We start from the raw sequence: 27,975 nt of genomic DNA, 5'->3' as shown, positions 1-27,975 counted from the left end.
CTCCGGCACTTCCAGAGTCAATAAACTGGGCTTCGCTGCCAAATCCATTTTTTTTAAAGTGCATTTCAGAGCCATTTTCTTAGGATCAGTGGTGGTCTCAGCTATCAGACCCCCAGTGATCAGCAGGTTTGAATTTATCCTGTGTATAGGTCATAATAACGTCTTGAGTTGGGAATAATCCTCTAAGTAAGCTTGTCTTAATTATTGGGTGCAGCAAAGGTTCACTAATGTTATATGAGGAAGGAATTCCCCAAACTTATTCTTTTTTTTATTCAAATGTTTGACCTTATTTCAGAGGTGACAGTTTTATCGCTTCCCTGTCCTTGCATTGTTCTATAGGTTGAACAACAAACAGTACATGTGTCGCCCAGGATTTTGGGGTACTTGGTCCCGGGCGGTGTATAACTAGGGAAATGTCACTTTGGTGTCCGTTGCCCGGTCCCATGCCCTGGGGGCTTTTTAAAAGGGAAATATTTACAAGGCATTTTAGAATAAAGTTTACACGTGATGCCACTTGCAGTTTTGCGGCTATGTGGATGGGGCCGCCGCTGCACAGTCTTTGCTACTGAGGCTGATGTCAATAGCAGCCTGGATGTTAGGCCCTCTGCAAGCAGGGCCGGGCCCCAGAGGATAGGTGATGTAACGGGTGTTGAAAGACGGTAGGCCACAACGGGGGTTTCAGGGTAACTGGTTCCTTTACTCACTGCAAGCTGGTAACTGGTCACCGGAGGCCGGCTGGTTTCAACTGCAGGTCCCCTTAGTCCGAGTGCCCGTTTAGTGATCTGGTGGCTTCTTTCCCCTGCACCCATCTGTGGAGACACGGGGCTCAGTGGGCGCTCTCGTCCACTAAAACCCGCCGCCTTTAGAAAGACAGCGTGGCTCAGGGCTCATCCCAACTGAACGCCGGCCTCCCTAACCGTGGGCGTAACACTACTCAGACAACACAGGGTGAGGGAACCACAATAATTAGACTTTATTGGATCCCCAAACAATTAACGGCACATAACACATAACCAGCAAAACACACAAATGTAACAGGCAACACAGTCTCACCCTTCCGCTGGCTCACCAGGGATTTAGAATGTCCATGCCTCACAGGTTCCAAGCTGTCTGAGGTCTGCAAAGTCTGTAACAGGTGACTGAACTGTCCCAACCTGCGTGTCCTCCTTAGGTAGTCCTGGTTTGATGTTACAATCCTGGCAGCCGGAGTCGAAATCCCTAGGCTGTGGATATGGTCTCCAACCGGATCCGGAGTCCCTAGATTGAAGCCATAAGATGTCCTGATCCTCCAGTCAGCTCCAAAGAGCTTAGACTGAATCCATCAACCATCAACAACCACTGGTGGCTTAAAGAAGTCCTTTTTATAGCCACAACCTTCCCCTTGGATACACTGCGTCCTCATCGATTGGTTGGACAAGATTGATTCTCCCATTGGAGGAATTTCAAGCTGCATGGATAATGTTCATTTAAATGATGTGCTTAGAAAGGCTGAGGGTGTACATGTAAACTGGGAGCCACTGACTAGACAATGGCTACTAAGGTAATTACATTATCAATACACAACTACAATACAATGGTTACTGGAAATGTCTGGAGAACAATAGTCTAGCTTTCAGTGGCCAACACAATTACATTGAGTCAACAAGAGTCTTGTAAAAACAATGAGGGACTTCTCCCCCATCTATAGACAATCTATCATGCTGTCTGGCTGGATTTTAAGAAACGTTAACCCATGAGAGTCCATGTCGTCACATTCCTCCCCCTTCTTAATATTAGCCAGACATGATAGGCTTCCGATCATCCTTCTCCTCTTGACGGCATTGTCCTTTTTAATGGTGAGGTCAGCAACAGAGGCTCGCATCTATACACCTCCCCCTGATTACCTCCCCCAAGTTGAGCAGCCATATTGTGGACAAGCACTAAGGTGGGGTCCATGAGTTGGGCCTGCACAAATCTCCCACTATCAATCCTCCCCCAGTCAATAGCCACAGTGTGGTTAGGCTTACTCACGGTTCTTGGCTCAGAAGTGGATGATGGAGACCAGGAATGCAAACCATCCCTGGAAAAGATGTTAGAAAAATCCACATCAGGGTCCTGCTTGGCTTGGAGGTGGGTGATGGCTGCTTCAAACTGACTGGATAGTCCTTGTCCTAGGTCATTCTCCAAAATGACTGGTGTGAGCAGGTAATTCACAAGCCCCACTTTCACTTCCCTTTGAGTGGTATCCGAAACAACAGGCTTGGTGGGGCCATCTATGAACCCCACTTCAACTTCCTCCTGGCTAGTCCCCGAAACAACAGGTGTGGGGAGGCTGTCCATAAACTCCATATGGACCTCTTCCTGGTCAGACCCCAAAGTAACTGGTGTGGGGACGGTGTCCATAAGCTCCACATCAGCCTTGCTCTGGTCAGTCTCCACAATGACAGGTGTGGGGAGGCTGTTCACAAGTCTCACATCAACCTCTCCCTGGTCCTTTCCCGAAATAACTGGTGTGGGGACGGTGCCCATAAGCTCCACATCAGCCTTGCTCTGGTCAGTCTCCACAATGACAGGTGTGGGGAGGCTGTTCACAAGTCTCACATCAACCTCTCCCTGGTCCTTTCCCGAAATAACTGGTGTGGGGACGGTGTCCATAAGCTCCACATCAGCCTTGCTCTGGTCAGTCTTCACAATGTCAGGTGTGGGGAGGCTGTTCACAATACCCACATTGATCACTTCCTGGTTGGTCCCCAAAATACCAGGTGTGGGGAGGCTGTCCACAAGCTCCACCTCGACCTCTCCCTGGTCGGTCCTTAGGTCCAACTGCACACATGCCAGAGGAATGTCTGAACGCTGGCCCTCAGCCAGGGAGATGGATAATTGGGAATCTGGTACAGGGTCTTCTGGGGAAACAATAACTGGGCTTACCAGAGTGATGGAAGATCCAATGTCTCGAAGTCCCTGAGCCTGTATATCACCGACCTTGACCGTCTGGATGTGGGGATGGAGGTTGGCTGGTGTACGTTGTCCGACCTGCCGTAGGGTGTGGACTGGATAAACCACTTCCTCAGCTATTGGTGTTTCTTGGGAGTAGCATTCCTCAGGTCTCGTTGTTTCATCTCGGCATATGTTGACTGGTTGGAGTGTCAGACGGGCTCCAAGCATGCGGCCTCGGTTTTGGAGACAATCTTTATCTATATGTCTATTGCGCCCACATGTATAACAGCGCCATAGATTGGGCGAGTCACAGGCCCTGTTTGTAGTCCTTTGTTTTGGCGCAGCTTCTGCTGGGTAGCGGGACCATCCTTCTCGACCGGCTGGTGCTAGCAGTATGGCAGCTGGAATCCCATAAACATATTCCAGAACCCAAGCCCTCTCTTCTCTTGAGGATCTAGGCCCCAATGCATCCAACAACGCTGTGGCTTGGGCCATTTTGGACAAAGTTGATTTCCGATTGTCACTAGATCCATGATGTGGCACATAGTTTAAATCCTCTGGGTCAATATCGGCGGGATCCTCATCGTCCTCTGCATCATTTTGGGCATCCCAACGGACTAATTTCCGGATCAAGTCCGACCGAGTCTCAGCGTTCCAGTAGATAATCTTTCGCCTCCGGCACAGATCCTGTAGCATCGATTTACTGCTGCGGTCGTAACTCCTCTCTGGTCCTTGTCCCATGGCTGAGCTGGTGGGGTTGGACATGGCAGCGTCCGAAACCTGAATGCCTCCCCTATGGCCTGCTGGGTATGCTTATGTGCCTCCCTGGTTGTTGAGCCCTGGACGGTGTCCGAAAACACCAGTCCACTGCAGCTCCCCTGGGTAAACCAGGCTGAGTAGTATCCCACTGCTGCCACCAATTGTGGAGACACGGGGCTCAGTGGGCGCTCTCGTCCACTAAAACCCGCCGCCTTTAGAAAGACAGCGTGGCTCAGGGCTCATCCCAACTGAACGCCGGCCTCCCTAACCGTGGGCGTAACACTACTCAGACAACACAGGGTGAGGGAACCACAATAATTAGACTTTATTGGATCCCCAAACAATTAACGGCACATAACACATAACCAGCAAAACACACAAATGTAACAGGCAACACAGTCTCACCCTTCCGCTGGCTCACCAGGGATTTAGAATGTCCATGCCTCACAGGTTCCAAGCTGTCTGAGGTCTGCAAAGTCTGTAACAGGTGACTGAACTGTCCCAACCTGCGTGTCCTCCTTAGGTAGTCCTGGTTTGATGTTACAATCCTGGCAGCCGGAGTCGAAATCCCTAGGCTGTGGATATGGTCTCCAACCGGATCCGGAGTCCCTAGATTGAAGCCATAAGATGTCCTGATCCTCCAGTCAGCTCCAAAGAGCTTAGACTGAATCCATCAACCATCAACAACCACTGGTGGCTTAAAGAAGTCCTTTTTATAGCCACAACCTTCCCCTTGGATACACTGCGTCCTCATCGATTGGTTGGACAAGATTGATTCTCCCATTGGAGGAATTTCAAGCTGCATGGATAATGTTCATTTAAATGATGTGCTTAGAAAGGCTGAGGGTGTACATGTAAACTGGGAGCCACTGACTAGACAATGGCTACTAAGGTAATTACATTATCAATACACAACTACAATACAATGGTTACTGGAAATGTCTGGAGAACAATAGTCTAGCTTTCAGTGGCCAACACAATTACATTGAGTCAACAAGAGTCTTGTAAAAACAATGAGGGACTTCTCCCCCATCTATAGACAATCTATCATGCTGTCTGGCTGGATTTTAAGAAACGTTAACCCATGAGAGTCCATGTCGTCACATTCCTCCCCCTTCTTAATATTAGCCAGACATGATAGGCTTCCGATCATCCTTCTCCTCTTGACGGCATTGTCCTTTTTAATGGTGAGGTCAGCAACAGAGGCTCACATCTATACACCTCCCCCTGATTACCTCCCCCAAGTTGAGCAGCCATATTGTGGACAAGCACTAAGGTGGGGTCCATGAGTTGGGCCTGCACAAATCTCCCACTATCAATCCTCCCCCAGTCAATAGCCACAGTGTGGTTAGGCTTACTCACGGTTCTTGGCTCAGAAGTGGATGATGGAGACCAGGAATGCAAACCATCCCTGGAAAAGATGTTAGAAAAATCCACATCAGGGTCCTGCTTGGCTTGGAGGTGGGTGATGGCTGCTTCAAACTGACTGGATAGTCCTTGTCCTAGGTCATTCTCCAAAATGACTGGTGTGAGCAGGTAATTCACAAGCCCCACTTTCACTTCCCTTTGAGTGGTATCCGAAACAACAGGCTTGGTGGGGCCATCTATGAACCCCACTTCAACTTCCTCCTGGCTAGTCCCCGAAACAACAGGTGTGGGGAGGCTGTCCATAAACTCCATATGGACCTCTTCCTGGTCAGACCCCAAAGTAACTGGTGTGGGGACGGTGTCCATAAGCTCCACATCAGCCTTGCTCTGGTCAGTCTCCACAATGACAGGTGTGGGGAGGCTGTTCACAAGTCTCACATCAACCTCTCCCTGGTCCTTTCCCGAAATAACTGGTGTGGGGACGGTGCCCATAAGCTCCACATCAGCCTTGCTCTGGTCAGTCTCCACAATGACAGGTGTGGGGAGGCTGTTCACAAGTCTCACATCAACCTCTCCCTGGTCCTTTCCCGAAATAACTGGTGTGGGGACGGTGTCCATAAGCTCCACATCAGCCTTGCTCTGGTCAGTCTTCACAATGTCAGGTGTGGGGAGGCTGTTCACAATACCCACATCGATCACTTCCTGGTTGGTCCCCAAAATACCAGGTGTGGGGAGGCTGTCCACAAGCTCCACTTCGACCTCTCCCTGGTCGGTCCTTAGGTCCAACTGCACACATGCCAGAGGAATGTCTGAACGCTGGCCCTCAGCCAGGGAGATGGATAATTGGGAATCTGGTACAGGGTCTTCTGGGGAAACAATAACTGGGCTTACCAGAGTGATGGAAGATCCAATGTCTCGAAGTCCCTGAGCCTGTATATCACCGACCTTGACCGTCTGGATGTGGGGATGGAGGTTGGCTGGTGTACGTTGTCCGACCTGCCGTAGGGTGTGGACTGGATAAACCACTTCCTCAGCTATTGGTGTTTCTTGGGAGTAGCATTCCTCAGGTCTCGTTGTTTCATCTCGGCATATGTTGACTGGTTGGAGTGTCAGACGGGCTCCAAGCATGCGGCCTCGGTTTTGGAGACAATCTTTATCTATATGTCCATTGCGCCCACATGTATAACAGCGCCATAGATTGGGCGAGTCACAGGCCCTGTTTGTAGTCCTTTGTTTTGGCGCAGCTTCTGCTGGGTAGCGGGACCATCCTTCTCGACCGGCTGGTGCTAGCAGTACGGCAGCTGGAATCCCATAAACATATTCCAGAACCCAAGCCCTCTCTTCTCTTGAGGATCTAGGCCCCAATGCATCCAACAACGCTGTGGCTTGGGCCATTTTGGACAAAGTTGATTTCCGATTGTCACTAGATCCATGATGTGGCACATAGTTTAAATCCTCTGGGTCAATATCGGCGGGATCCTCATCGTCCTCTGCATCATTTTGGGCATCCCAACGGACTAATTTCCGGATCAAGTCCGACCGAGTCTCAGCGTTCCAGTAGATAATCTTTCGCCTCCGGCACAGATCCTGTAGCATCGATTTACTGCTGCGGTCGTAACTCCTCTCTGGTCCTTGTCCCATGGCTGAGCTGGTGGGGTTGGACATGGCAGCGTCCGAAACCTGAATGCCTCCCCTATGGCCTGCTGGGTATGCTTATGTGCCTCCCTGGTTGTTGAGCCCTGGACGGTGTCCGAAAACACCAGTCCACTGCAGCTCCCCTGGGTAAACCAGGCTGAGTAGTATCCCACTGCTGCCACCAATTGTGGAGACACGGGGCTCAGTGGGCGCTCTCGTCCACTAAAACCCGCCGCCTTTAGAAAGACAGCGTGGCTCAGGGCTCATCCCAACTGAACGCCGGCCTCCCTAACCGTGGGCGTAACACTACTCAGACAACACAGGGTGAGGGAACCACAATAATTAGACTTTATTGGATCCCCAAACAATTAACGGCACATAACACATAACCAGCAAAACACACAAATGTAACAGGCAACACAGTCTCACCCTTCCGCTGGCTCACCAGGGATTTAGAATGTCCATGCCTCACAGGTTCCAAGCTGTCTGAGGTCTGCAAAGTCTGTAACAGGTGACTGAACTGTCCCAACCTGCGTGTCCTCCTTAGGTAGTCCTGGTTTGATGTTACAATCCTGGCAGCCGGAGTCGAAATCCCTAGGCTGTGGATATGGTCTCCAACCGGATCCGGAGTCCCTAGATTGAAGCCATAAGATGTCCTGATCCTCCAGTCAGCTCCAAAGAGCTTAGACTGAATCCATCAACCATCAACAACCACTGGTGGCTTAAAGAAGTCCTTTTTATAGCCACAACCTTCCCCTTGGATACACTGCGTCCTCATCGATTGGTTGGACAAGATTGCTTCTCCCATTGGAGGAATTTCAAGCTGCATGGATAATGTTCATTTAAATGATGTGCTTAGAAAGGCTGAGGGTGTACATGTAAACTGGGAGCCACTGACTAGACAATGGCTACTAAGGTAATTACATTATCAATACACAACTACAATACAATGGTTACTGGAAATGTCTGGAGAACAATAGTCTAGCTTTCAGTGGCCAACACAATTACATTGAGTCAACAAGAGTCTTGTAAAAACAATGAGGGACTTCTCCCCCATCTATAGACAATCTATCATGCTGTCTGGCTGGATTTTAAGAAACGTTAACCCATGAGAGTCCATGTCGTCACACCATCTACCCATCTTTGTCTGGTGGGTCCCCGTGGCTTGGAGCAGCTGGGGGTCCCCTCCTGGGTGTCTTCTACAGCAGTCCGTATGACGGTAGCATGAACACAGAACCGCTGATGTAAAAAGTAACTTCCGTAGTCACTATATCCAATGCACATCAATTTATAATAGCACGATTAATTTCATAGATTTTACAATAATCAAAGATAAAGCATGTCTATTATTTACCCATATTATAGATGGACTGCCCGGACAGCTCCTCCTTTTCTCTACTTTTAAGAGGAAATAAAAATAAAAATATCACCAACTATTCTTCATTTATATATAGCGACTTTTTGATGTTTTTTTCTTCACTCTTTTGCAAATAACAGAGTAATAGTTTACTGATAGCTCCAACTGTGTAGTGTTTTTTTGAGTATTTTTTACACAAGGGAAACGCATTAGGAAAAAGGGGAGATGATTAACTAAAATCATACCCGATATAGGTGTGCAGCTGCCCATAGGATGCCGCAGGGATAAAATAAATTATTTATGAGTAACAGGGTAACAATTAAACTGCGGTATCCATTAGGCTGCTGCCCCCTGTAGTTTGGGGAATTGAGAAACATTAATAAAATAAAACAATATCGACTTCTCTCCCCTTTTTCCTTAAAAGATTTTGGTCCTTTGCTCATCTATAAATAGAAAAAATGCATGATTGGTAATATACATGAAATATATATAAAATATTACATTATATAATTTTACCCTATGATGAACCTAAGGCTACTTTCACACATCCGGTTTGAGCAGTGCGGCTCAATCCGGCTGTGAAAACTATGCAACGGATGCGGCGAAAACACCGCATCCGTTGCATAAGTTTTTACATGCGGCCTGTCCGTTTTTTTCCGGTTGCGGCATGCTACTGAGCATGCGCAGTGGAAAAAACCGCATGCGGCGACCGGATGCGTTTTTTTCCGCATCGCGCCGCATCCGGCCTCCATAGGTATGCATTGAAAAATGCGCCGCAGCGGCCGGATGCGGCGCAATGCGGTGTTTTTTGCCGGAGCAAAAAACGTTGCAGGGAACGTTCGATCCGGCCGCGGCATCGGCTAAATCTGCCGCATGCGGCAAAAACCAGACCGAACGCAAGCCCCTGCGGCACAATACGGCACTAATGTAAGTCTATGCAAAAAAACCCGCAACTGGAGTTACAAAAGCCGGTTGCGGTTTTTCTGCAGAACGCCGTATTGTGCCGCAGAGCAAAAATCCGGATGTGTGAAAGTAGCCTTACAGATTAGCCTTGTTTTGACTGGGATTTGATTACTATGATACTAAGCACGATATTTTATTGAAATCTTGTTGTATGTTTTTTCAATTAATAAATATGTATATTTTGATACTGACTCGAGTTTCTCATGTTTTCAACTTGTTGTTGGAGTCATAAGGTATCTTAAAAATGGATATTTTGAACTTCTGTGTTGTATTAATCACAGAAGGAAGCAGAGTCAGACTAGAGCTCACGGCTGCTGAGACCCACTAATGATAAAGATAAGAGCCTAAAACTAGCATTTCAGGTAAACAAAAAAAGACTGTCAGATAACAGATGCAAGGCTGAATTTTATGTTTCAGCTGTCTTCAGATAACATTGCAGAAACCTGTTGACAGAGTCCCTTTAAGCAACATGCTATGCACCCTAACATGGCAAGTTTCTAAATTGGGACATGCAAGCCCCCTGATCATGCCCCCAAAGTGAAACGGAACCGCTGGGAAGTATGAGCGATTGAACTTGATGCAAATTGGATTTTCATAACTTTGCTAAACTCAATGAATTTTAACAATTTTTTTGTAAAATTAAAAAAATATGGCCACCAGCAGAGAAGACCCCCATGAACTCAGGTGTGCCCAGGGGGAGGGGGTGTGGACTTTCCATTAAAGATTTGCAACTATCACATCACACGGTAAAGCACAGCCAATTGGGAGGGGTTATCATAGCTGTAAAAAAAAAAATAAAATAGCAATTATGTTTATATGTTTTAACCCCTTCAGCCCCCGGGCACTCTCCGTTTTTGACTTTTTGTTTTTTCCTCCCCTTCTTCCGAGAGCCGTAACTTTTTTATTTTTCCGTCAATCTTGCCATATGAGGGCTTGTTTTTTGCGGGACGAGTTGTACTTTTAAATGAAACCATCAGTTTAACCATATAGTGTACTGGAAAACAGCAAAAAAATTCCAAGTGTGGAAAAACTGCAAAAAAAGTGAGATGGCACAATAGTTTTTGGGATGTTTATTCATCGTGTTCACTATATGGTAAAACTGATGTATGTATGTGATGCCTCAGGTCGGTGCGAGTTTGTAGACAACAAACATGTATAGGGTTACTTGTATCAAAGGGGTTAAAAAAAATTCACAAGCTTGTCCAATAAAAATGGCGCACGTTTTGCGCCATTTTCCGTACCCCGTAGCGTTCTCATTTTTTGGGATCTATGGCTCAGTGATGGCTTATTTTTTGCGTCTGGAGCTGACCTTTCTAATGGTACCATTTTTGCGCAGATAATACGTTTTGATTGCCTGTTATTGCATTTTGCGTAAAACTTGTGGCGACTAAAAAATGTAATTTTGGCGTTTGGAATTTTTTGCCACTACACCGTTTACCAATCAGATTAATTGATTTTATATTTTGATAGATCGGGCATTTGGATATGTGTATAATTATTTTTTTTTAACCCTTTAATTTTCAATTGGGTGAAAGGGGGGTGATTTGAACTTTTAGGTTTTTTGTTTTTTTTTAATTTTTTTAAAACTTTTTTATTATTTTACTAGTAGTCCCCCTAGGGGGCTATAGCGATCAGCAATCCAATTGCTCTGCCCTATCTGCTGATCACAGCTATACAGCTGTAAACAGCAGATACGGTCACTTCCTGATTCATTCGGCTCCGGGCCGAGTGAAAACGAAAGTGACTCGTCATAGCTGCAGGCGTCATCACATGACCCTGTGCTACCATGGCAACCACCGAAAGTTACGTGATCACTCACATGACTTCCAGTGGGGGCGGCGGTAAGTGAAAATCATGACTGTGCGTATATACATCTCCCTGCCAGACTTTTGCAGCGAGATGTAAGGGGTTAATGTTACGGGTGGAATGCGATTCCACTCGTAACATGCAGGCACACATGTCAGCTGTTGAAAACAGCTGATATGTGCGCCGATCGCCGCATCCTGCCAGCGGCAGGGGGCGGGGCTTAACCTCACACGATCCATGACGGATAGATCCGTCAAAGGTCGTGAGGGGGTTAAATTAGTAAAAAAGAGGTAACTATAGAAGTTGGTCATCACCACTGTGAGCACAAAACACTCCTTCTATACCATTGTATAGTAAATGAATTTACTGAATTAGTAAGATTTGTTTCACGAGCGAATGCTTTGTGGTGTTCTGAAAGTTTCTGCTTTATTACATCATGTGACCAGTTTAAATAATTGAACAAATAAAAAAAAAAAACGCATGTGGTTCTTCTTGTTTTGATACACAGCCAAGATAAGAGCTGGGCTGGGGGCTGCAGCCTGTAGCCATGGGCTTTTTCTGTGCTGGGTATCAGGGGCCCAATGCCGATTGTTTTATTTATTTATTTTTATACCATGATGCTGAGGGTAGATGCTAGAGAGTACAGGGTTTTTGCAGGTATGACGTCATTTCAACACGCCCCCCTATCACATGATAGCAAAGTTTTCAAACTGCCCTACAACGTTTCCAGCCGGAACAAACATTAATTTTCTAAGTCCAAATGGGCATGGAGTTGTTTATAATAGAAGCGGAGGTCTAATAGGTGAGGTTTAAGTAGGGGGCAAAGACCCCCTTTCATGATTATGATGGACGAAAGGAAACATTGTGACTCCCACCAACCAAGGGAGTCACGCCCACTAACCTGGAAGGAGCCCATACATTATAGGCTCATGGTAGATGCTAGAGTGTATGGGCTTCTTCAGTTACACTGCTTTCCTCGCCCTCCGGCTGTCCCGTTGTCTGTGATTGGATGCAGTCAACCGACATGCTGCCACTCAGGGTGGGGGCGCGTCTGACTGCAACCAATCACAGGCGCTGGTGGGCAGGGAAAGCAGTGCATATGTGATGAACGTAATGCGCAGCACCAGAAGTGAATGCGAGGCCTGGCAGCAGCGTACAGCACACTTGCTCCCATTCCCCTATCCCTTCTACCACCATTCTTAATGTCTAGATTATGAACCCCATAGACTTATATGGGGGCGGATACCGGACCGGATCATAAAAATAAAAAAAAGAGAGCAGGTCCCGGTTTTCTGTGAGTCTGCCCAGCTCTAGTGATAAGGAAAAACTTAGTGAATTATAGAATTCTTTTTTCACAAATATCACGGTTGGACCGCGACTTTGTCCAAGTTTTCAATTTGTGCTCTCTGTGAATTTGACGTCCCTACTGGAGTAATTTATTCTGTTTGCAATAATTAACACTAAACAGAAAGGACCATATCTCTGGAACAAAACTGGGAATATTCAATGGGGCAGCGGGAATAAAAATAAAAACACAAATCTGACCACTTTTTGACTTGATGACACTTTGAGTTCAAAAAGTTTGTTTCTTTGCTTGTCATCTGCAGCTTTAGTGTAAAATCTCATTGACATCTCTCTACATAGTTCATGTAAGTACCTAGATTCTCTCCTGAAAGAATGAAAGTAAGGCGAGGACTGGAATAATAAGATATAAAAATAGGACACATCAATAATTTCTGCTCATACGTGTCATTCAGGCTTCTCTCTTATACGGTAATTCGAAGGAGTGTGGCACAGAAGGTTCATAAACAAACATGTGGTAGGAATTCCCCAAACTGTTTCGTTTTTTCTGGAGTCAGTTTTTGACCTAATTTTACAAGTGACAGGTTGAGATCTTCAAGCCTAGCAGAACTATTGAATATGCAAATGCTGAATGTTTTTTCTGGCAGCAGAAATGATAAATCACACCAATTATTATACCAAATCTAACAATGTTTGGAATATTAAGCAACATACGGTGACAAGCAAAAGGGTAACAATGTTTTGCACTTTCTACTTTCTGGCTCCATATCTCATCAGCCACTGCAGCTCTGAGCGTGTGATGACCTTCATTACATAGACAATCATATTGGCTATCTCATACATAAATTTGCGTTTAAGTATTTAGCATATGATTAGTTATGCAGATTCTTCTCATGTCACTGAATTGTTACTGTTTTACTCCTGTTTGAAAAATCCTTTTTCTTTCTGTATACTACAAATTACGTACAATCTGATTTCACATTCCTTAATAGCTCAGTCTGTAGGTTGAGATTCCCTAGCGAAAGGTCACTGGTTTGAATTGAGGAGCCGCCATGAAGAAGATTTACCAAGAAAAGAGAACGCATCATCCAGCTCATCGATAGTGGTCTCTCGGCTCCAAAAATTGACAAACAGGATCATGTCAGACCATGACAGATGGAAGAATATGAAATGAACTTCGTCCATCCATTCAAAAGCCATGAGGTGACGTCCAGGCAAAATATCAGAATCAACAAGTCGCTCATCACAAGGTCTATCAGTTCTGGTGACACCCGGCAGTGGAGGCGGCTCGTGCGCCATAATAGTGAGTTAACAGACGTGCATGCAAGCCCCGAGACGTTACATAAGTGTGGAATGGTGGCCCGAAAAAAGGTGATGAAGTCTCAACTTCAATATCATCATAAGAAGTGTCAGCTCAAGTTTACAAAACAGTGCAAAAAGTCGAAGATTGGAAACTGGTGATTGGGAGGGATGAGATGAAAGTCAATAGACGGTTCTGATGGGGGCAAATGGGTCTGGAAGAAACAAGGGAAAAATGAGCTAACGGATCTAGAAATTGAAGGAACTGTCAAGTTCAGTAGAGGAAGCCTGATGCTATTGGGATGTTGAATACTTGACCATGATAGATGGTGGTCTCAATGCTGAGCTATATGTGAGGATCCTACAAGATGAGTTACTTCATACACTCGAGTACTATGGGTATGAAAAGACGAGATAGTGTTCCAGCAGGACAACGACCCGAAGCATACGGCGAGATTGGAGAAGAAATGGTTCAATGACATTTAAGTACATGCGCTGGATTGTCCCCACAGTTCACAGAACTCAACCAAACTGAACACTTGTGGTTGAAGAAAAATCTGTATACATCCCCAAGAGAGCGACCAGTATACACCAACACTGGGAACGTGGAGAAGAGACTTGACCACTATACACCAACACTGGAAACATGGAGAAGAGACCTGACCAGTATACACCAACACTGGGAATGTCGAGAAGAGACCTCATCAGTAAACACCAACACTGGGAACGTGGAGAAGAGACCTGACCAGTATACACCAACACCGGAAACATGGCGAAGAGACCTGACCAGTATACACCAACACTGGGAATGTGTAGAAGAGACCTGACCAGTGTACACCAACACTGGGAACGTGGAGAGGAGACCTGACCAGTATACACCAACACTGGGAACGTGGAGAGGAGACCTGACCAGTATACACCAACACTGGGAACATGGAGGAGAGACCTGACCAGTATACACCAACACTGGGAACGTGGAGAAGAGACCTGACCAGTATACACCAACACTGGGAACGTGGAGAAGAGACCTGACCAGTAAACAACAACACTGGGAACGTGGAGAAGAGACCTGACCAGTATACACCAACACTGGGAACGTGTAGAAGAGACCTGACCAGTATACACCAACACTGGGAACGTGGAGAAGAGACCTGACCAGTATACACCAACACTGGGAACGTGGAGAAGAGACCTGACCAGTAAACAACAACACTGGGAACGTGGAGAAGAGATCTGACCAGTATACACCAACACTGGGAACATGGAGAAGAGACTTGGCCAGTATACACCAACACTTGAAACATGGAGAAGAGACCTGGCCAGTATACACCAACACTTGAAACATGGAGAAGAGACCTGGCCAGTATACACCAACACTGGGAACGTGGAGAAGAGACCTGACCAGTAAACAACAACACTGGGAACGTGGAGAAGAGATCTGACCAGTATACACCAACACTGGGAACATGGAGAAGAGACTTGGCCAGTATACACCAACACTTGAAACATGGAGAAGAGACCTGGCCAGTATACACCAACACTGGGAACGTGGAGAAGAGACCCAACTAGTATACACCAACACTGGGAATGTGGAGAAGAGACCTGACCAGTGTACACCAATACTGGGAACGTGTAGAAGAGGCCTGACCAGTATACACCAACACTGGGAACGTGTAGAAGAGACCTGACCAGTATACACCAACACTGGGAACATGGAGGAGAGACCTGACCAGTATACACCAACACTGGGAATGTGGAGAAGAGACCTGACCAGTATACACCAACACTGGGTACATGGAGGAGAGACCTGACCAGTATACACCAACACTGGGAACGTGGAGAAGAGACCTGACCAGTATACACCAACACTGGGAACGTGTAGATGGGACCTGACCAGTATACACCAACACTGAGAACGTGGAGAAGAGACCTGACCAGTATACACCAACACTGGGAACATGGAGAAGAGACTTGGCCAGTATACACCAACACTTGAAACATGGAGAAGAGACCTGGCCAGTATACACCAACACTGGGAACGTGGAGAAGAGACCCAACTAGTATACACCAACACTGGGAATGTGGAGAAGAGACCTGACCAGTGTACACCAATACTGGGAACGTGTAGAAGAGGCCTGACCAGTATACACCAACACTGGGAACGTGTAGAAGAGACCTGACCAGTATACACCAACACTGGGAACGTGGAGAAGAGACCTGACCAGTATATACCAACACTGAGAACGTGGAGAAGAGACCTGACCAGTATACACCAACACTGGGAACGTGGAGAAGAGACCTGACCAGTATACACCAACACTGGGAACGTGTAGGAGACCTGAGGGCAGATTTCAGGCGAGACATGCTTTAATCTAATCGAGAGCCCAGAAGGATTCAGGCAGTGATGAAAGTGAAAAGGTGAATTTACAGAATAATAACAAAATAAAAAATGAAATTTAGATTTTCAGCAGCAAAACAGTAACAGTGCAGTGACATGACTAGAATCTGCATAACTTATCATCTGCTAAATAGCGGCAACTCACACTTATGTATGAAAAGCCAAGATGATTGTCTATAAAATGAAGGTCGGCGCACGCACAAAGCTGTAGTGGATGGTGAGATATGGAGACTGAAAGTCAAAGGTTCAAAACATTGTTACACTTTTGCTCGTTCCTGCATGCCATGAAATTTATGTCAAGCAGATTAAAATGAAAAATGCACACAATGTCTCTGATATAAATTTATTGATCCCACCCTCCTTTTTTTCTTTTTCTTCTCTATTTTTATTTACTGCTTTTCTTTTTGCTCAAGGGAGAATTTTACTACTAAACTGAGTGGTATGATTGTATATAGAGATTAGCTAATCTTTTAAAGTTTGAATTCGCAAGCTTCGCTGAAATTTATCACAAATTTCAATTTGCAGTGAATTAAAATTACTCCAGAGCCTGGACTGCCCTGCATAGATGTGTATGACACGATTATTTTGTGGATAGTCTTCACTGCCGCGCTGTCATAGACTATCTGTAATGCTTATTCAGTGTTTTAAGTTTTTCTCTTTTTATCTGGTATGGCTAAGAAGTGAGTTGTGACGTCCTCTTACTATCTAGATTCCCCACAAAATGGCTGCTGCATTCCTTTCATTGGCTTTTATACAGTCTTGGACAGTTCCTTCACATTGCCTGTGCTATACCATTATGGGGAAGCACATGTGGCTGCATCTATGTTTATGTTATCCTTCTCTGGCTGATGCAACAATCTCAGTGTGTAAAATGGTGGCGGCCATAGAGGTAAAATTCACAGAAATTCAGAAAATGACTATAAATTCACCAAAAGTTTGATTTGTATCTAAATGATTAATTGATATCTAGTCCATAATAAACATTATGCTCGTATTGTACTAATCTGATGTCCTAGTGATACGAAGTCAAACTTTGAAGCTATATAATTGGTCTAGTTATTTCTTAGATTCCAATTTTTGGAAATATTTGTTGTGATAGTGGAATATGGGGGGGTTGTGTGTGCTTTCGTGTGAGTTTGTATTTTGGGCGTGGTGCTCTGTCCATTTTGTATTCCTTGTGTATACATTGTCCTGTTTGCAGGTTTAATCACCCCCTGCCGGGCTTTTGTTCCTAAGTCTGGGGGAGGGGGGCCTGGGATCCACCTAAACTCTCTTTACCTGGGAGATTAGTCAGTCTGTTTGAGAACTTCAAGAGACAAGGAAGATTCATCCTCTGTGGGCAAAAGCTGCAGCTCCCCAGAGAGACCTGGACACTTTTCGCTTACTGGACTATATTCGTGTTTCTGGACTATTTTTACCCTCTGTATGGTGGATTATGTTATGGACTGCTTGATTTGCTTGGAATAAATTCGGATTGCTCACTCATCTCTCGCTCTGTTGATTGTGTGATATCGGATAAGGACCCCGTCACATTTGTGTTTTCTTTTGTACATCAAATTTAACATTCATTTTATCCATATTTTATCTAGTTTACACCAAAATCATCTGTTTAGGTATTTCTTATGATATTGGTATTTTTTTTTACTCAAATTTAGGGCTTGAGACTCTTTAAAAAAAAAAAAAATTTGCAAAGCTACTTTGCCGCCGCCGCCAGGATGCTGTAGATGACTGGGCCAAAAAAGATTATTATATTATCATTATATATTAACATCAACCTCATGACTATAAAAATTACCTCTAAAGTTTTTCTGTTGAAGTCAGATGTTTTAAAGCTACTTTTATAAACATTATTTTTAATTCTATTCCATATTCATATTAAATATTTTTCAACTGATGTTACGAGGGTTCTTTTTTATTGCCGGGACATTTTTTGTAGTTGGATTTTTGTATTCAGATACTGTAAATTTTTTTAATGGTAAGGTGAACTACAATTTGGTTTCACAAGTTCACCATTTGTGTTCACTGATGTGATACTTTATTAGTTTGCACCGTTAAAGGGAACCGGTCATCAGATTTGGCCCCTATAATATGCGTCCACCACCAGTGGGCTCTTATATTCAGAATTCTAGAATAATATATATATATATATATATATATATATATATATATATATATATATTATATATATAATGAGCCTAGGCCACTCTATAGAACATGAAAAAAAACACTTTTATAATACTCACCTAAGGGGCAGTCCAGTCCGATGGGTGTTGCTGCTCTCTGGTCTGATGCCTCCACTCTGCAGCGATCGCCGTTCTCCTTCTACCCAGTCCAGTGTGGATGGTGTGCGCTACATCATCCACACAGGCTGGCATTGCACTCCTGCGCAGGTGCACTTCTCTCTGCCCTGCTCACAGCAGATCAAAGTATTGCGCATGCATAGGTGGTCTTTAACCTTTCCTCGCGCCTGCAAAGTTATAGTACTTTGACCTGCCCTCAGCAGGACAATCAAAATGCACCTGAGCAGGACCACAATGGAGGAAACTGTGTGGATGACATGCACACGGTCCTGTGAAAAAGGAGGACGGCGATTGCTGCAGACAGGAGGCACCGGACTGGAGAGAGGAAACACCAGACTGAAGAGCAGTGACACCTATCGGACTGGACCGCCTCCCTAGGTGAATATTATACAAGCGTTTTTTTTACATTCTACAGAGCGGTATATACAGTATTCTAGAATGCTGTATATAGAGCCCAATGGTGGTGGCCGCAGCTTAGAGGGACCAAATCTGGTGACAGGTTCCCTTTAAAGCAGAATTTTTTTTTTCCTCTGGCCTCTCTTCATATTCTCTATCTTTCCCTTTAGCCATAAGAAATATTTGTTTTCTTGTATCTGAAGGTTTGACCATCAGCAGACGCTTCTGTCACTCCACAGTGCAAAATTTTGATAAATTTTACGCAAAGTCAATTGTAATAGGAAAAAAATGCACACTCAAAAAAAAAATTATCCAAAAATTTCCCTGGCTAAAAATTATCCAGTTGTGCTAAATATGCCCTAATTTATGCTACGTGGCACTTGCATTCTGGAATTTTTCCCCTCATTGTCTTCCAAGCCTTTGCCTTCTGATCTCAATATTATATTTTTACAGTATAATTTCACCATTATTACTGCACATAAAAACTCCCTAATTTATGTGTTATGTGCTCTAACTTGTTCTGCCAGCTTTTTTTTTTATTTTGCTTTGCATTATGCATACATTCAGATTTTGGACCTTCCCACCTCACGTATTTAACTGTTGGCATCTTACAGAAAAGCCGCCGTCAACGGGACATTTTCTGGAAGAAAAGATCAGGAGGAAGAGGAGCAGTGAGATGTATGTAGCTATGTATATGATATTTATTAGAATTGCATTGTACGATGCACTTATTTATTTTATATTTGCATTTTACCTATTTTTTGCATCTTTTTAGCATAAGGCACCAGGCATTTTATGTACCCCATGTATGGTGCCACTGTACAAAGCCATATGTACAGAGCTACAGGAGGAAAATGGTTTGGTATAATCAGATTTACAAAAAATAAGCCTAAATTAGACTTTTATAAGCTTTATTATCACTATTTCATTTTGTCGTTTTTGTTATTTTTACAATTACTATTGCACAATACAGTAATATGCTCTTCTGTAATCTCTAAATATTCCGTTCCTCGGCAGCTAGTTTAAGTGTTTATTATATTACTATGTTTATAATTATTTTATTGTTTTTATTTTGAACTTGGACCTTTATTATTATTTTTGAAATGATTATTTTATTATTTTTTATGCTAAAAAAAAAAGATAAGCATTAATGGGTTGTAATGCAGATTAAAAAAAAGAGATTTTTCCATGACTGATAACATTAGAGAAGCAATACTCACTCCAAACCAATTCCTTGAATCTCCTAGTCCAATGTTAAGCCACCGCCATTGGTTCTAGCTCAAAAAGACAGAAAATGTTCACTTAGTTCTTTATATTGTAAGGTGAGCTATGGATCACATCAATAACTGGTTGACAAACATATACTGCCATATCTGATGTGTCAAAATCGAACAAGGACAAACACTCCCCTTTCAAAGCAGCAAGGATTATATTTCTGATACTGTCAAGCTGTGCCAGTCATTGCACTGGTTGCCCATCTGCTACAGAATCCAATACAAAGTTATTACTTTTACACACAAATCTCCTCCCTATCACTCATCACTATGTATCACGCTACCCCTCCTCTCTATTCCGCTATGACATAAGAGTAATATCCTTTATATCTGAACCCCCCACTCCAATCTCCATGCTTTCTCTTGTGCTGCACCAATTTTTTGGAATGCACTACCCCCAGGCAACCCAGCTAATTCCTAGTATCCACACTTTTAAGTGTGCTCTAAAAACAGATTTCTTTACACTGTCCTATTGACTCCCCACACTAATCTAACTAACCATCTCCCCTGTTCTCTCTTCCACTCACTCAATAATGCTGTATACCTCTGCAGTGGAAGCTGTGCTGGCTGTGTGGAGCAGGCTTATGTGGCGAGTGTCCTAGATGCTTTGTCGGCGGTCCAGGCTTCAAAGAAATGGCACCCGGAGCGGCATGTGCGCAGATGGAGCTCTCAGCTGAAAGCTCCATCTGCGCATGTGCTAACTCCGGGCACTATCATTTGAAGCCAGAGCATCTGGGACACCCGCCACACAGCCACCACAGCTTCCACTGCCAACACAACCCACACAGCCAGCTGCCCGCCCGCACAAAGAAGCAGCCAGCCGCCTGCTCACACAGAGAGGCAACCAGCCGGCCGCCTGCCTGCACAGAGAGACAGCCAGCCGCCCGCACAGAGAGGCAGCCGGCCGCACGCACAGAGAGACAGACAGCCGCCCGCACAGAGAGGCAGCTGGCCGCACGCACAGAGAGTCAGCCAGCCGCCCGCACAGAGAGGCACCCGGCCGCTTGCACAGACAGCCGACCACTCAAAGAGCTGCCCACACAAAGAGGTAGCGGGCCGCCGGCACAGACACCCCCCGTCGCCAGTTCTCCACGTCCCGGTAAGCTAAATTTGGATTTTAAGACACACCCCTCATTTTCCTCCCAAATTTTTGGAAGGAAAAGTGCGTCTTTTAATCCAAAAAATACGGTATTCACTGATTGTAGCTTACGAGCAGGACCCTCACTCCTCTTGTTATGCATTGAATAGATCTCACTGAATTGTAAAGTGCTGTGCAATATCTTGGCTATAGAAATAAAAAATATTAATATTATTATTACTACCGGAGACAAGAAAAATGTTTGAGTATCGCTTCTTGATTTATTTTTTTTTAATCACTTATTTTGATACCTTTGAAAACAATTTTAATTTATTGCGTCATTATTATTTTAATATTATATTATTCACAATTTTAGAAATAAACCTACAATAAAATGCTAAGAGAGCAGTACACTCAAAGCATGCTATCTTTATGTTGAGATAAGTGTCAGAAGTCCCAAAATTTGAAACTTAATTTACCCCAAAATGCTGTCTCTGATGTCTTGGCAGTATTTCATATTGACCATAAAGTAACACTTAAAAAAATATAACTAAAAACACTACAAAAATGGAACAAAATGCAGTGGGTGAGTCCAGTCTCACACTGTTTGGCTAGTACTGATGGCTATGTCTTTGTTAGCGCCCTGGCTTCATTTTTTTTTTTTTTTTTTAAACTCGTTTTATTGAAGGTTAAGTAAGACATTACATTATAGGATGAGTCAGTAATTTGTACTTTACAAGAATACATGTATACTGTTTGAAATGCATGGTAATAAAGTAGCAACAATTAAATCAGCAATTATTACTTTCAATCCGGCCTTAGCACATTAATCAATATAGAAATGTCAGTTCGCAAAACATATCCATTCTGATAAGAGAAGCGCAACCCAGATTACAGAGATCTCGTGATATCCCCAATACTGCATATCGTAAGTCACGTATTTCTCCTTTCCACCCATCAGATCACCATTAGCTATTATCACACTAGTACCGACTGCAGGCTATCAGCTAAGGAACCGGGAGATCCTCCGGTCAAGGGCGATCCCATCCATCTACCCCATATTTTGTCAAATTTATTTAAAGAACCTCTTGTCTTATAAACATAGTGTTCTGACGGAATTATAGCATTTACCAGTGCAATCCAAGAGGCTCTAGTTGGGGGGTGGATGCCCATCCAGTTTAATATGATGCCCTTCCGGGCCAAAAATAATACCTTTTTTATTAGTAAGTTTTCATTTTGGGACCAGGAGCGTACATCCACCACCCCAAACAGACACAGAATTGGGCACAGAGCAACTCCTTTCTGAAGTATGGTGGACAAAGTCGTTACAACCTCGCTCCAATAGGAGAGAATGACCCGGCAATCCCATATCATGTGCCAGAAATCAGCACCGTCTCTCCCGCATCTCGGGCAGCCCACCCCCCCAAATTATTCGCCTTTTTCATCTTGTTCAGTCTCTGAGGAGTCATATAACTTTGGTGTATTATATATAACTGAATCAGTCTATTGTTGGCTGCAGGAGAGACCAGTGTGTGGGATTCGACAATGTCGTCCCACACTACATCGTCAATTTCAGGGATCCTGACACTGTTCATGGCCTTGGCCCGGATAAGTGAGGAGTATAATTTGGAAATAAGGCCTCCAGGACCTTGTGATCTGATAATTCCAATGACTGGAAAGGAAGAGAATCTGATCCCACGGCCAGAGAACTGAGCCCGAAAGGCGTGCCTAATCTGGAGATACTGAAACCCATGAGATTCCGGCAATTCGAATTCCTCACGCAGCTGTGCGAAAGGGCGGAGTTCACCATCCCGGACCAGTGATCCCAGGGAGACTATTCCTCGATTCCTCCATTCACCAAACCCTGGTAGCCCACAAAAGTGTGGGAGGTCCAGGTTATCCCATAAGGGTGTCTCAGTTGGCATATCATGAAAACCGAAAATGGCTTTAGCCTCTTTCCAGACCCTGGCCCCCAATTTATGTATCGGAAGGACCAGACCCTCAGGGGCCTTCCTGTGGTCCGTCAACAACGGCCACAGGAGATCCACACCTGTGAACTCTGCCAAAAGGCCCTCCGGAGAACCCCTAACCCTAGGGAGTGTCCATTGTCCCAAATATTTCAATTGTCCGGCCAGGTAGTATATGTACAGATCAGGAAGGGCCATACCCCCCATGTCCTTGGGTCTCTGTAATTTGGCCAGCTGTACCCTTGATCTGGATGAACCCCAAACAAAGGTGATCATCAAGGATTCCAGGGACCGAAAGAAAGAGCGGGGAATCTGTACGAATACATGTTGGGTTATGTAAAGACACTTTGGTTGTACTATCATTTTAAGGAGATTAATCCTTCCCGCCACTGAGAGCGGGAGTTGGCTCCATCTATTAAATTTCTCCCCGAGGTGTGATAGTAAGGGGGCAATATTTCTTGCTATCATCTCCGAAGGGCTTCTCGTCAGTATAATCCCCAGGTACTTAAAATGATCCACCACTGGAACTCTACATATGTGGGTGTTCATCATTTCCTCCCTGTCCCGAGATAGGAAGAGGAGGTACGATTTTGACCAATTTATTGACAGGCCCGAGAACTCCCCGAATCGGTCAATTAACTCCACGGCTCTAGGAATGGAGGAATCCGGATCAGACGCAAACAATAATAGGTCATCTGCATACAGAGACAAACGTTCCTCTCCCTTACGGTGTCTCACTCCCCGGTAGATTAGGTCCGCCCGAATGCGCACTGCCAATGGTTCCATGGCAAGGGCGAACAGGAGAGGGGATAGAGGACATCCCTGTCTGGTTCCCCTCCCCAAAGGGAAAGATTCCGAGACTCCGCCTCCCACCTGAATGTTGGCAGTTGGAGCTTTGTATATAATCTCGATCCATCTAATAAAATCGTTGCCGAAACCAAACGCCCGCAGCACCTCCAGCAAGTACGACCATTCTATAGAGTCAAAGGCTTTGGCCGCATCCAAGGAGACCAGAGCCCAATCCTCCTCTAACTTGGTGCCCATCTGTAGAATCACCTGCGCCCTCCTCAAATTATTCGAGGTACTTCTACCCGGAATGAATCCAGACTGATCTTCATGTATTATGGAGGAGATCACTTTATTAAGTCTAGTTGCTAGAATTTTGGTAAGAATTTTGTAATCAGAGTTCAACAGAGAGATCGGTCTGTACGAGCCACAATCCAATGGGTCTTTATCTGGTTTCAATAGTAGCACAATGGTCGCCTCATAGAAGGAGTCCGGCAACCGTCCCCTGCGGAACGAAGCCTTAACCGTCTCCAGAAGAGCTGGTGCCAGCTCCCCCCTATACTTTTCAAATATTTCTATCGGGAGTCCGTCTGGACCAGATGCCTTACCCCTATTGAGGGCTCCCATCGCCTCCACCATCTCTTCCATACTAATGGGCTCATCTAAGGCCGACCTCTGGGCCGAAGTCAGTCTGGGAAACTCCAGATCCCGCAAATATTCAGTGATCTCCTCCCTTGACACAGTCACCCTGGACTCATACAGGTTCCTATAGAAGTCCAGAAACACCTTCAGAATACCAGTGAAGGAGGTGAATGATTCGCCACCGGGGTCTCTAATCTTAAGGACCGCAGGTGAGCTAGTGGATTGGCGCACCAGGAACGCTAGTAAACTACTAGATTGGTTCCCTTGCTCAAAGTATCTCTGGTTCATGAAGAAGACATGTCTCTTAGCCTTATCTTGCAGGAACAAAAGATATTTCCTCCCAGCCTGTAGCCACTGAGATTTGTGTTCCTCAGAAGGGTCCGTGGTGAATCTATGTTCAAGCACTCTATTTTGGGTGGCCAATTCCTCCTCCTCTCTGGCCGCCTGTTTCTTGACATAAGAGATGGAGGAGTGACAGCATCCCCTCAAATACGCCTTAAGCGCGTCCCAATATGCCGAGTGATTCTCCTCCACGGAGTTCGTCTCGGTGTATGCCCTGAGCTGATCAGGGATCCTATCATTAGTACCAAAGAGTGACAGCCACCAAGGGTTAATCTTCCGTGACACTTTACGGGATTTACATCCTTCCCATTTAATACTGACAAATACCGGAGAATGGTCTGATACTGATCTGGGTAGATGACATACCGAATGTATATGGGCACAAACTCTTTCATTTCCACAAATGTAATCAATTCTAGACAATGAGTTTTTCCCTGGGGTATAACATGTATATTCTCTCAATACTGGGTTAAAAAACCTCCACACGTCACACCATCCCACCTCCTGGAGGAATGCACTCAGTCTAGTTTGTATCGTAGGGGAGATCGGGACCTGTCGGGCATTGAATCTATCCAGTCCCGCGTTACTAATCAAATTGAAGTCCCCCATGCAGAGCACCAAGGCTTGTGGGAATTGTGAGGCAAACTTAGCCGCTTCATACAAAATTGAGATTCCCATCGCAGGGGGAATGTATATGGCTAAGATCACTATCATGATCCCATCTATGTGGGCCTGGACAAACACATACCTCCCATCATTATCCTTTATAATCTTGCCCGGGTCCCACCGCAATGCTTTATGGACTAGTACCGATACTCCCCTAGAATATGAGGAATGAACAGAGTGAGCTGACCATTGAACCCAAGGCTTCCGAAGCACTCTCGTGGTATCCAACAATAAATGGGTCTCTTGTAAACATACAATCTGAGCTTTGGATTTTTTGATATGTGCGAATACTGCCGCCCGTTTCCTGGATGTGCCCAGTCCCCTAACATTCCATGTCATCAAGCTTAAAGCCATTGATATGTATCTTTTACTGAATTAATAGGGAAATGTCAAAAACTTAACCCACAGTAGAACTTGGGCAAACGTACCCTTAAATACAAACTATCAGTTGCACTCACACAGCCGAAAGAACTGGTCCAGTAGTGTGACCAGGAGAGGGTGTCCCTAGTAACGACCAGGGTAAACCAACGTGGCTAGATGGTGTACTTGGTACGGGGGTGTCCTCGAAACAAGGACTTAAGCTTCTCCTGCAGTCCAACGTATTGAATTACCCTGCGACATAGCATATTAATCGTACATGGGTAAAATAACCCAGAATAAATGGACATAAATATAGAAGAAAGAAAGAGAAAAGAGAAGAGAAGAGAGAAGAAAGAAGAGAGAGAAAGGAAAAAAAAAAAAAAAAAAAAAAGGGGGGGGGTGGATGGGGAAGAGTGAGTAAGAGGAAGAGGCAAGAGAAGAGGGGAGAAAGAAAAGAGATTAAGATGAGCGGAAGAACAAGAGGGTGAGAAGGGGGAATATAGGAATAAAAGAAGGAGAGAGGTATCAGAGGGCATACTAGGTGGAGAATGGTGGAGAAGAGGAAGGTTGAAGAGGGAAGCTGGAGAGAATAGCAAGAGCAGGCTTAGAGATAGATAGAGAAGAGGATAGTGAAAAGGGTAGGTAGATGGGGTAGAAGGATCCGAGGGGTTAAACAGGTAAGTGAAACTGAGAGGGGGAAAGAGGCGATAGAAATGTAAAGGAACTGGAAGGAGAGTTTGCAGGTAATCCCAAACTATAAGTTATTATCATGTATGGTGACCTTAAACGAAAAAAAAAAAAAAAAAACCTTAATATAGCACTAAAGAATAAATTCAACATCCTGAACTTAAGTGCGTTGCCAAATACTGCGAACCCGGAGTGAGGACCCATTTTGGATCGCAAGATGCAGGATAATACAAGATCGCACGAAGGAGATCATGATACCGCAACCGCAATCTGACACATGTCCCGCCTGAAGTCAGCTCCATCCGGTCCCACCAGCGATGAGTATTCCAGAGCTCAAACTGGACTTAGTAATGATCGCAGTGAAGTCAACTTCTCAACAAACTGGAACCAAAAGAGCAGGACGCGGGCGCAACTGCGACCCCGAGCACCGCTCCACTCGTATGTCTGGAGGAATGAAGGAGATGAGAATATTTTGCGTCTTCAATAACAAGGGACGCCGAATCTGCATAGGGTGATCCTAAAACGATCGCAACAGCGATTTCGGATGTCCCAAAAAGAAGGGATCGCATCAACGACCTCACTCCAAAGGAGATGAAATAAGCAAATCAGAACCGCGAGGCCATCACAACAGCGAACCTCCCGGCGTCACCCATGACTGTAACGCATCAGCGCTTCCTCTTCAGCGTGTTGATCCAGTCGTCCGCCTCCGCGGGAGAAGTAAAAAACAAGGATCTCTCTTGATGGACCACTCTGAGACGAGCCGGGAAGATCATGGAATAAGCAATTTGGTGATCTCTAAGGCGTTTTTTCACCTGAATGAAGGATGCTCTCGTTTTCTGAAGGGACGCAGAGAAGTCAGGGAAGATCAGTATAGGAGCATTATTGTGTAGGATCGGGCCTTTGCGTCGCGCCGCACCAAGGATCGCATCTCTATCCCTGCTGCTCAACAGTCGGGCCAGGAGGGGTCTAGGCTGCGCTCCCGGGGGAGGAGGTCTGGCCGGTACCCGGTGGGCTCTTTCTATAGCGAATGCCGCTGACAGCGTCGCATCAGGGAAAGTTTCAGAAAGCCATGTTTCCATGAACTTACATGGGTCGCTCCCTTCTGCCCTCTCCGGCATTCCCAGTATTCTCAAATTATTGCGACGCAGGCGGTTTTCCAGATCGTCAGCCCTTTGCGCCCAGTTGTTTGCCGCGCTTTCCAAAGAGGACAATCTGCCCGGCGTCGCTCTTGCGTCGTCCTCCAGCGTGGAGATCCGCTGCTCCGTCTCCTTTACCCGCTCTCTCAAATTTTGCAGATCCAGCCGGAGGAGACCCACATCAATCTTAACCTCCTCGATTTTGCCCGTCAGCGACACTTTTGAATCCTGGATCGCCGCAAGTAATTGCGATGTAACTTGCTGTAAGGTTAGCTCCTGCGATTCCTTGGATCCGGCCTCCATGCTCTCCTCCTCCTCCGCCTCACTGGATTCCCGCTCTGCCTGCTTGCCGGCGCCATCTTGCTGGGAGTCCCGGGCAAACTTCTTCAGCTTTTCAGCCGCCGCTGCGCTGCGACCTCTGCTCATGGTACCGATCAGAATGCTCACCGCACCACAGGTAATCCGAAGGTGTGTTTAGGCACCAATTTCGGCAGGATTAATAGCATTTATCAGCGTTGGACTGCGGAGCTGCTCTCAG

General features: G+C 45.3%; 1 protein-coding gene across 2 annotated transcripts in view; it reads left to right on the top strand.

The window, feature by feature from the left end:
- The first annotated feature begins 19,134 nt into the window (after positions 1–19,134).
- The window catches only part of LOC142295926 (calpain-2 catalytic subunit-like), a 139,969-nt gene continuing 131,128 nt past the window's right edge, over positions 19,135–27,975 (top strand). For both annotated transcript variants that reach the window (XM_075339052.1, XM_075339051.1), the window contains exon 1: positions 19,135–19,177. In XM_075339052.1, the coding sequence (XP_075195167.1) occupies positions 19,176–19,177 (2 nt within the window). In that variant the 5' untranslated portion in view covers positions 19,135–19,175. The remainder of the gene's footprint in view (positions 19,178–27,975) is intronic.

This window comes from Anomaloglossus baeobatrachus, chromosome 3 (assembly GCF_048569485.1).
Source record: "Anomaloglossus baeobatrachus isolate aAnoBae1 chromosome 3, aAnoBae1.hap1, whole genome shotgun sequence".
Classification (NCBI taxonomy): Eukaryota; Metazoa; Chordata; class Amphibia; order Anura; family Aromobatidae; genus Anomaloglossus; species Anomaloglossus baeobatrachus.
Note: the sequence above shows the minus strand (reverse complement) of the source record. Positions and strands in the feature narration are given on the sequence as shown.